This window comes from Onychostoma macrolepis, chromosome 18 (genome assembly GCF_012432095.1).
Source record: "Onychostoma macrolepis isolate SWU-2019 chromosome 18, ASM1243209v1, whole genome shotgun sequence".
Classification (NCBI taxonomy): domain Eukaryota; kingdom Metazoa; phylum Chordata; class Actinopteri; order Cypriniformes; family Cyprinidae; genus Onychostoma; species Onychostoma macrolepis.
Window position 1 is genome coordinate 23,974,285 of NC_081172.1, and position 11,796 is coordinate 23,986,080.

The 11,796-nt window shown below is 37.0% G+C and overlaps 1 protein-coding gene across 2 annotated transcripts in view; it reads right to left on the reverse strand.

Annotated features, from left to right (window-relative positions):
* Positions 1 to 10,720, reverse strand: part of syt9a (synaptotagmin IXa) — a 32,732-nt gene extending 22,012 nt beyond the window's left edge. The window contains exon 1 of one of the 2 annotated variants that reach the window (XM_058750554.1): positions 10,241 to 10,719. In XM_058750554.1, the coding sequence (XP_058606537.1) occupies positions 10,241 to 10,388 (148 nt within the window). In that variant the 5' untranslated portion in view covers positions 10,389 to 10,719. Of the gene's footprint in view, positions 1 to 10,240 lie in introns of both variants that reach the window. The other variant, XM_058750555.1, reaches the window with a different exon arrangement.
* Between the last annotated feature and the right edge of the window lie 1,076 nt (positions 10,721 to 11,796).

Below are 11,796 nucleotides of genomic sequence, written 5' to 3' on the forward strand. Positions count from 1 at the left end.
TTAATAAGAGACTTTGATCTAGTGCAAGTCTGCAAGTGCAAACATGCCTTTTGGTACAGAGCCAAAAAATAGTGTGATCACACCTTTACTTGCCCACTGCTGCTGTGAGTCTTCTGCTCTGAGATACCACTCTGGTGGGGAGTCATGTTAAATTTACACTAGTGGCATACAGTAATAGACTTTAAAGGGTCTCTTGCTTCTTGATCCACATTTATTTGGAGCGTGCGGTACATGAGGATCCTGGGAAATCTGATTACGTGTTCTGAATGTTGGAGAAAATGGGGCACAGACCTTGTGTCTGCATGATTCCATTAAAAAGATGACTGGTGATTCCAGTATTTAAATCTTACATATTAGGTGATACTATATTTAACAGGAGAGTTCACCAAAAAAATGAAAATCTAACACAGTGTCAGTTCACGTGTGAGTTTTCCCCCGCGCATATGTCGTTATGCAACAGGAAGCTTGCACACCAGGCGTCGGTTGCACCAGCTGGATGTACTAAGACTACCAGTTGTAGGCTGGACGTAAAATCCGCTTTAAGTAGTGCTATGTTTTGGGACTATTTCTTACGCCAATTAAAAGGTAAGTGTAAAGTGAAAAGTCATGATTTGTTTGGACATGATTAGTTTTTAGAATCCATGTCTGTGAATTAATTATTATTGCAGATGTGAACTGTAATGTTTGTGGTCTTTTAGGCAGAATAATCGATATATAGCAATCGTCAAGATCAGTGTAGGCTACCACCAGGGGCGGACTGGGGCTAAAAAGTGGCCCTGGACTTTTTGGCACAGAGCGACCCACCACACCATAAACCCACCAGCTTATTAGAGCTATTTTTAACACCACTTACTAACATACAAATATTACACAATACAGAAATAAGAATGCTTAAAACATATTATCATTAACATTAATGAATGACTGTCATATGTTTTTTTTGCACTACAATTTGTCTTCCTGGTGTAGCCTATATGACAATTTGTAAATACTATTTTTTACACTTCTCTTTTATATAGAGGGACAGTTTAATGTCACTAAAGTTAAATGCCTACCATAATATCAGTCCATATAACAATTTTTTTTTATATATGATGAAGAATTTTATGATGATGAAAAATACAGTAAACTGTAATATGTGAAATATATAAAGTTGCAATGTAGAATAGCTGTTTTCTATGCAAATATATAGTATAAAAAAAAAAAAAAATTCAAATTTTCAGCATGATTACTCCAGTCTTCAGAGTCACATGATCCTTCAGAAATCATTCCAAATAATAATTGAAAATAATTAAGCAGCAAATCAGCATATTAGAATGATTTCTGAAGAATCATGTGACACTGAAAACTGGAGTAGGCCTAATGGTACTGAAAATTCAGCTTTGATCACAGAAAAAAAAAAAAATCATATATATATATACATATATATTTAAACGTTAAACCATTAAAACATGTACATTAAAATATATTAAGAACTTTCCTAATCTCGGCACTTGAAAGCGAAAGTCTTCAGATTCACAATGTTCTACATTACATGTTCTAAATCCCGCCGCCTTCGGTTTGATTGGCTAAAACATTTTGACATTGACGAGAGCTTTTGAGCCGCTGCGGCTGACTCAAGTGGGCAGCACAGGCCATTCGTCTGGGCCGATGGACAGATATAGGCTGCGTAAATTTACTGTAATCCATTCCTTATATTTACGTGATGGGCCGGTCCACATTGTACAGCGGCCTCCTGACTCCCGGTGCTCCTGATGGCCAGTCCGCCACTGGGTTCTATGCTAAGCTTACAACTATTTAATACAATGTAGCCATTTTTGGGTGAACTATCCTTTAAGATCATCATACCTGAAAGTCTTTGGCGCTTACGTCTGGTATTAAGATGTGTTTTTGTCAATCCGATCACAAGTGTACAACGCAGGTGAGAACGGGATTGAAAACATTTTGAGCTTGTCCACTTTCAAGCACTTCCAGAGGTATTTTAAATTTGATTTAATTTGTTGTCACAAATGACAACTACAGGGGCCGGTTGCATAAACTGTTTAGACTTGTCTTAAAAACGTTATTCACCTAACTGTTTTTCTTCAAAACTGGTCTTAACTTCTTCAATTCAGTTATGGAAAGGTAGATTGTTCTTATTTGTATTGGAAAAGTAAGACTGATTACCCCTTGGCAACTGCTAGTTGGTCAAACTAGTTCTAAGACACAGTCTTAACATGGTGGCTAAGTTTATACAACTGGCCCCTGGTTTGTGCTCCTTGCACACAGGCCTGTTGCACTGGAAACACCAGATCCTGCGCCTCTTCCTCTTCTATTGATCTTTCGGTCTCATGTATACCTATGGCTGTGTTTTATTTTTTTTATCCCACATCTTCCCATTGCTTCTGTAATATGGTTTTGAAGTTGGGGCCTGCCCTCCAATAACCTCTTCATATGTGACACGACAAGCTCTTTGAACAGCTCCTTGATGAAAAGCCGTCATGCATTGGTCACACCATCCATGTAATCAGGGTATTGCGTAGTGAAGTTGGTGTAGGCCGGGGATGGTCATCGTAAGTCCTGGAAAGCCACAACCCTGCAGAGTTTTGCTCCAACCTTGATAAAAACTCACCTGCCTCTAGCTTTTTAGTAACCCTTAGATCTTGATTAGCTTGTTCAACTGTGTTTGATTCGGGTTGGAGCTGAAGTCTGCAGGACTGTGGCTCTCCAGGACCAATATTGGCTACCCCTGGTGTAGTCAATGAGGGTGGCAACATCCAGCACATGCATCATAGCACCATGGGCCACCTCCATGTTCTCCGCTTACATGAGTAGGAGCCAACCATTTTTACTCAATCTATTATGCACTCTTTTATGCACCAAAATCATCTTAAAAGGACTTATGAGCAACTAATGATTTCTATGCATAACTCCATATTATGAATGTAACCCACACATTTGACGATCATGTCCTAATCAATCATTGTGTATGTCTTTTTAATAACTATTGAATAGCCTAAGGGTTTATATTCATGTTTGGTATGTATGAGTGTGCAAATTCTTGCTTGAAATGTTTCTTCCAATCAATTCTTTGTCAAATGTATCATATTCTGGTTATAGAAATCCTGTCCAAAATTATACTCTGCAAGAGCGGGGAAAAAAGGACCATGTGACTGATAAAATGTATGTATTGCGAGGAGAAACAGAGCAACACCCCGAGCTTAGACAATATCTAATTGGTCAACACACCATTTTGGGATGTGTCCAAAAGCCCAGTTAAAAACTGAGGACACTGTCAAATTATGTTTTTTGTCACTGCTTTTGCTTTGTACTTTTAGCCATGCTCTTAGTCATGCTTGCTTTTAGCTTCTAGCTTTTTGCCTTGTCGGCTTTTTAGCCATGCTTTTTGTCATCACTTTTTAGCGCTCTTTGAGTGTGCTCTGGTTTACACGCCAGCTGCTACTTAACCACGATGAGAAGAAAAACCACCTAGTCTCGTTACATCCTTTTATTCTTTTACTTTAGTTTCTTTTCTTTCCGTTGAGAGTTTTGTGTTCTAAGTTTGCCGCAAAGTCCAGCTCCGACAGCACCCGCTTCAAACTTCAACCAGCAACTGACTCCGAAACCATTCGTCAGCCAACGCCCAAGACGTCACCTCAACGACTACTGAACTTCCAGCCAATCAGCAACCTCAGGAAACCCCCTTTTCTGCAAAGACGACGACAAAAGGGAATCCCTTAACACAAAGGCAACACAAGAAATACAACTCCATTTTCTAGATGAACTGGTGAATTTAATATAAATTTTAGCCTCATTGAGAAACTCAATGCGAGGGTTAATTAAGTGATTGATGGTTGTTCAGGTCTTTATGCAATTGCACATATTGCTATAAACTTGGGATTTCACATTTTCATTCTCTAAACTCATCCTTTCCTCACTTTCTTTCTTTCTGCAACTTGTGTGAATGTGTGCGTTCATGTGTTAGATTAGTTTACATGTCTTAGGTTTATCCAAGTCTTGTTTATCCAAAGTCTATCCGAAGTCTTATTTATATTGAAAAGAGAAGTATCTTGTGTTTTGTGCTTATAAGTTAATGTCTTAAACTTCTGATCTTGTTACTGTGCTATTTAATAGTGTTTTCACTATATTTTGGATTTTAATATCCAGTGCAGAGTTGATGTTGTACGGCTCATTCAGTGAATTGCTGGCCAACTCAGTGATCAGCCCTAAAACAGTGATTCTGTTCAAATTCCCTATAAAATCATAAATGAATCCCTTTGAGCTAAATTGACCTGTTTACCTTACAACTAAATGCATCAATTATACAAAAGCAGCCATGTTGAGTTGTGAAATGTATGGCAGGTGTGTAGTTTTCTGCAGTAAATATGTTCCTACTTGCAAAAAAAATAGCAAATAGCAAAAGTTTCTGTATGGGTCATTTTTGAACCAAGTGTTTAAAATTGATGAAGAAATACAAAAACTGTGTTTTTTTTATAAAGTGAAGAAAGGGCAAATAAACATAATTTGTGGAAGTCACAAACAACATATTTAAAGACTATCTAGAATAATAAATGATAGAAAAGCATTTATCTCAGATATTCAGCAAAGAAACATTCATCCAGGACTGAAATAACATAGGAAATGAATACGGGTCATTTTAGACCCATGTTGTGCATTAGAGGGGTAGTGATACAAAAATGATTTTTATTAAAAAAGTAAGAAAGAAAAAATAAAAGTAAGGATTAGTGATGATCAAAAACAAGTTAATTGAGGAATTCCTGGAATTCTGAATGATGAAATTAATTTCTTGCAAAGATATAGAAAAAATAAACTCAGTCGGGTCACTTTAGACCCATGACGTGCATCAAAGGGTTAAATTAAATTTTGGCACTATAAAGCCACAGTTACTCAGATAGTCAATATACATTATTTGATTTGAATGCTAACTGTAGACAGAACTACACCTGGACTATTTAATGGACTGACTTTTTCCCCCTACCTCTTCTTTTGTACACCACATCTCTCCAACATTCAGCAGAGACAGCAGCTGCCAAACTCTGTTTAATTTGGGCTGTCTCTGAGCAGAGTCCTCTAAAGCAGCACAACTCATTTCAGTCCACTGAGTGTGTCAGTTACACTTCAAAGTAAAAGCTCCACAATGGCTCATATCTAGTAACCCATAGAAACATTCCAACACACAAAGAGCTTCAAAGAGCCTTGTAGCTGAGATTCCCACTGCGCTGCAGCTGCCTGTATGAATGCATTTGTGTTAACATTGTGCAAACACACAGGAAATACTGAGGATTTAACCATTTTAAACTAAAGGAGTTAACCATTTTAACTAACCAGTGTGCAAGAAATTAGAAATTTAGAGTCATGTTTTAAAAAGTATTAATATAGCAAAAATTTATATATATTGAAAAACTGTTGTTTTCAAATAAATAATATATCATACACATGGTGAATAAGCCGGTTGTCTAAGAAGCTCCAAATGGGGTTTTTCTAATATGGTTCAGTTTGGGACCAGGTGCTTAAAAAGCTCTAATAAGCATCATTATCCCTTCAGTAACGCTCAAATTGCATTTTCCTCTTGTGAGATTTGCCAGAGAGGCATTTCCAGGGACTTTTAGGGAACATGAAAGAAATGTTTGCTCCTAGACCCCTAAAAGGTGTAATAACAACATTTAAAAGTACTAGGTGGTCATTCACCCTTAGTATTTTGTGACATGCTAAAGCCTGTCGAACATGAAATGTGATTTCCAGTAAGAGTTTAATAAAACAATGAAAGACCAACCTACAGTTTATCATGCTGCAGCACTTTCTCTGAACCAAAAACAGCTCTGAAGAACACCAAATGCTGGTTATGCCTGTAAAGCACTTTCATAAGAAGGGCTCTGAAAATACTGAATAATTGCAAAATCATACAAGCACTGCTCTTGTCTACTCAGTGTTGCCCTTTGTGTAATCAAGTCTATTCTTATCAAATCATTTGATCATTTGTCCTCCAAAAGAAATAACAATGTTACCATGGCTTCACAGAAAGGCGACCATTTCGACACAGTGAGACATGGATAATGATTGTTTTGCTTCTTTTCTTTTCACTCCAGCTTCATGCTGCTGATTATTTAATTACAGTTTACACAGCCACTTGGTCTGAATGTCCTGATATCCAATGGAGCAAAAACACTCTTGGCGTATAACTGGTCAAATGTGTCGATTTGCTTATTCAATCAAATCCAAAGTGTTGGGAAGCTTCATTAATGTTTGACTTCTGCTGAAAATACTAGGGGAACCATTTAGAACTGCAAAACTATGGTTTGTCAAATAACCTAAGTATCTTGCCAGAGCTTAGACATGCATGTTGCAACCTGATCTCACAGAATTCCGTGTAATGTTCACGGACTTAATTAACCCCGAATCTGTGGTGGCATCACGGAATCGCAGAAAATTCCGTGATGGGCTCACAGAAGGCAGCAGCCGTGGTCCATGCACGGATTTACTGGTTCAACACCAGCGCTGCATCGGACCACGTAAAAAGAGTGACTCCGATGCAGTTATACTTTCACTGGAGTACCTGACCCCACCCCTACCCTAAACCTACCCAGTTCTGAACAATAATGATGACGATAAATTCCCCAGTATCGCGTCGGCATATTGATGCTAAGGGTTTCCGTGCGTGGAGCACGGCTGATGCCTGTCACTGACTTACATTGGTATCACTTCTGTGAGCCCATCACAGAATTTTTTGTGTGAGCCCATCACGGAATTTTCGGCGATTCCGTGATGCCACCACAGATTCGGAGGTTAATTAAGTCCGTGAACATTACACGGAATTCTGTGAGATCATGTTGCTGAGGGCATATACAGTAAAAGTTGTTGTCTGGCCAGGGTCATGATCCCAGTCCTCCTTTCTCTCTCCTACTTTCTTCAATGCACTATACTGACCTATAAGCAAATATGAAAAATAAAAAAATAAGTAACTTGCCATTTGGTTGGTTACTCACATCACACCTATGTGTCAGAGGTTGTACAGTACTGTGTCATTGGGTCTGATAATATATCGACTAACTGTTAGACCACTGAACAAAATGCAAATGTGTGCATGTATGAATGTATGAATTAAATTGTAAAGAATAATGGACTGTAGATGCTTTGTACATAACTCCTTCAAGTTATTTTTAATGGCTTTTAAAAAGTGATGGGGACAAAACTGTGATTTGACCAAAAGAGGTGGGAATATGTCTTACCCATCCCACACACAAATTACACATATGTTCTCTACTAAAGACCTTTCTCTCTTTAAAGCAATTTTGTAATAATAATAATAATAATAATAATAATATATTAAAATGATTTATTTAAAAAATTAAAATAATTTAACATTTATAAATTGTAGAAGGCATATTTTTATGTAACATGTCACAGTAAACTATGGAGAAAACATTTAATTTATATATATACCATCTTGGCCAAAAAAAAAAAAAAAAAAAAAAAATATATATATATATATATATATATATATATATATATATATATATATATATATATATATATATATATATATATATATTAGTTTGGACAACAGTACAGATACTGGCTTTATGCACATCCCCTATAAGCAGCTCTTTGTGGTTTTTGGTGTTCATTTTCATGGTGGATTTCTGCTCATTTTCTACTAGTAGCTATAGAGCATCGCTAGGTGATTGCTTGGGTGGTTTCTAGATGCTTCCTTAGTAGATCAAACATTGTCTACCTGCAAAAAAAAAAAAAGTAAGCCTGTTTGTAAAAAGTATTAGTACACCTATCCTTGCACAATTTGAGGTATCATTCATGTCCATAGTACAACAATGCATGGTGAGTTACACCATGAAGTTTTATGTCATCTGTGAAATGACATTGCTTCTTGCATGTTTTGCAACACTCTCAAAGTAAATTGCCCAGTGAGTGAGTTTTATCTGCTCTGTTTTTTTAAACAGATAAACATGAATCTGGAAAATGTTTTATGTTGGTTGTTATTCGGATTACAGCAGTCTGTAAACGGTTCTAAACAGTTAATAGCTTTATTTGAATATAACGTATCACCTACACTAAACCCTACCCTAAACCAAACCAGTAGTGTTAACAAAAGAAAACTGAAGTATCAGTTCCATTTTAACTTGCTTCTATAATTATTAAAACTTATTTTATCAACATGTCCTGAGTACCAGGTACCAGATGAGCTACCTTTCAAGTTTACTATGCCAGCAAACCCATGCATATAATACTGATTGATGCAAATGTCCAAATTTAGTAGTTTACAAATTATGCACTAGTAAAATTTTCTGAAAAACAATTGCACATTCATCAACCAATCAGATTCAAGCATTCGACAGCCCCCTAGTATAAGTCTTTAATAATCAATAATCCCCTGTGGTCATAATTTGTGTTATCAGAAGAAAGTTGTTGGTGTTTTACTTCAATATGGAAGAGATAATGGGAGATAATTCCATTTCAGCTGGAAAATGCAGTGAATTTTTTGCATACATTAGGTACTCCTTTGGAGTTTTGCAATAATATATTGGTAGAGAACCCACCCCCCCAATAAGGGATTTATTTTTTGTGAATGCTTTTGCATTCTCGCCTGGACAGCTCATACTTAATAAACCGCTTCAACTTTCCTTCAAATTAAAAACAAATAAATAAATAATAATTAAAAAACACAAAATAGCTCAGAGACATCATCACACTTTTTTTTTTTTTTTTTTTTTTTTGATACCACTCACCCAATATGAAGTGACATGTCTCAGCTGTAGCCTTTTATTACTACACTACTGTGGAATTTGGGGTAAGGTGCAGGTTATTGGCTCTCAATGAACTGACAAAACCAACCATGAACAGCTGTCAATGCAGCCACAGGGGACTGGTGTGTGAGAGTGCGAGAGAGATGCCGATATAGCTTCTATGATTCTTGAGCTGTTGGGGGATGGGTTCATATTTTGGCTCCATGTAGTCATGCAGTTAAGACATATTTCCAAAATTTCACGACCCATACCAAAGCCGTATTTTATAAAGAGGCCCACCTGGTCCTGAAATTTGGTTGTTTTGTGTTATAAATGAAGCTTGCATCAGACATCAAGAATAACCATTATAAAAGCTTTTGTGAAGAAGATGAAGAAAAAAGAAAAAACATTACTGGTGGCTGGGAGGTTTAACGCCGCTTACCAAATCCCCTTGGTACACCTCAGTGTAGCACAAAAGACTCCTGCCCTCTTGCTCAGCAGGTGCTGTAGCTTTTAAATCTAAGCAGTCAGATTTCAATACTGCACTTTTGACCTGTGCTGTTGGAATGGATTTTGTATTGTGTTTCAAGTTTATGCACACTGCATATATGAGAAGTAACAGATGCCATATTCAATTCAAATGCAGATATTTTCATCCTGGATGATGTGGCTCCAGCTATACCTAAAGAAAAAAGTTTATGATGATGACGCATGGTCAAAGTGCAAGAGAATGATGGGTCGGGCTATCCTAAGTGACATGATATTAAGAGTGTGCATTTTAATAATAAGAGGTCTTGTAACCACCTCAATTCATTTCTTATGACTATAAGCTAAATTTATGTTTTGTCTACTAATATTGATTGATTGATTGATTGATTTGTTGGTTGGTTGATTGATTGATAGATTGATTGTAATTTACCATTTTTTATTTTTTATTTTTTTTGGATCACCAGAGATACATCCCTGTTATAAGGTACAAGCGTTTTCCAGTGTAATGATGACATATACTGGACAAAAAATCTGGAATTTCCATAACTCTAAAGATCCTGCAAGAATCAAATATGGCCCTGCTGCATACACTGCAACTGTAATAAATAATTATAAACGGTTTATATATTAGAATCGTGTTAATTTAATTGCCATAAAATTATAATATCTGTTCCACTAGCACTTCTACATTAGATTTCTGACATTATAGTTTTTTTATTTCTGACAAAATTATTTGAATCTATACACCAAACTGAATTGACACCGAATATCACGTCGAGTAAAAGATAGTATCACAGTAAATATAGTAGCCTAGATATTCCTCCAACGTAATGCCATCGAGGTTTAAAATGGAATAAATTGTTGAGCAACAAGTCAATACTGAATCAAACGAAAAATAACCCACTACGTGAAAATATATATGAATCTGCGATGGTACTTCAGTGTATTCACCTAGTTCATGATCCTTAAGGAAAAAGGCGCATGCAACCGTTTTGTGCAGGAGTGTCGCCTACCTGAGTCCGAATACCTCGGCCTGGCAAGGTCTCGGAAATAATAAATGAAATCCAAACAGTTTTCGTTCTGAACCTCCCCCTTAGAACAAAGATCCGATAAGAGTTCTAGTGCTTTTTGACAAATCTCGTCCTCTCTGTCGACAGGCATTTCCCACCAGCATCCTTCTGGATTGTGGAGCTTCTAAAGCGCAATCCCCCCACAGAGAAACATCATCTCACGGACGGCATCCCACTCTCACGGACAGACACGGCTTTCTGTAACGTGAAAATATCTCTGAGTGTTGTTGTTTTTTTGTGGGTTTTTAAATTTCCTGTTAGGATTTATTCGACACGGTGAAGTTCTTGCGTGATGCGAAGCCAAGTCGCGACGCGAGTGGAGTCAGAAATGAAAAGCCACCGGTTGAATCTTCACACACACGCGCGAACTGAAGTGTGAGGCGCTCGCTGTCCACGCTCGCCGTGGTGCTGAAGACAGTGCGCATGCTCACAGCCTGATCGCCACGTAATTACTCATCAGCACGAGCGCAATCATTCCGTGTTTCTTGGTCTAAAGCGAGTTAGTACTAGCTCACGCTAAAACATTATTTCTGCTCATTTAAACAGGAACTGACATGATTTATAGTCTGGGAATGTATTCAATACGAGTGGCCACATGTGGAACAGTGTGAAATCAATTAAATATCTGATTAGGCTAATTTAAATGAAGAATTTTGCAGATAACTGACACAGCTCCACAGCTAATTAATGGTCAGTTTATCAGTGTTAGCTAGCAATGTAAATGATGAAACAGCCTCTTGATTTCTGGAAGCTGAGCCTTTAAATCTTTAAACAAGTTGGGCATCAATTCCTGTGTGTGTGTGTGTGTGTGTGTGTGAGAGAGAGAGAGAGAGAGAGAGAGAGAGAGAGTATTTGTCTGTGTATTTTTCAGTTTTTAGATTTAACATTCAGCTGACTTTAGATTTATGCATATAAGCAAAGAAAACATGAAATTATCAGCCTAGTATATTTGAGACAACATTGATTAATGCTGTGCCAAAGTCAAATTTATTGGTCTTTTTTTGTCACCAGCAGTCCGCAATTTTCAAAAGACTGTGTTGAAGTGACACTGGGGCTTATAAGCCCAGAGTGTACAGAAGTGCACAGACCTTGTCCAGCACCAATAATGAAGATGCATGCACCTTGGTGAAGAGCAAAGGCTTCGTCACACACTTCCTTTAGAAGAAAATACATCATTGTTGATATTGAGGTCATCTTTACAGAGGTGAAAAAAGTGCAAAATGTGGAATAAAAATCAATAAACCTAGAAGAGGACAAACTATACAGTTTATGTTGTTTACTCAGGAAATGGCACTCCAACTTTTATCCTGCAACATCAAAACTCTTGTTCTGTTTTGCAAACATCATTCATCAGTTTTTTAACTAGTTTCCCTCTTTCCTTAAGGCTAAACTTGGAAATGTTGAAATTATATGATTAAAAACATTTTTTTTTTATTTTTTTTTTTTTATGAATTTCAGTTTATTTGTTTGGAATGTCTACACTGTGGCTCCAAAAATAA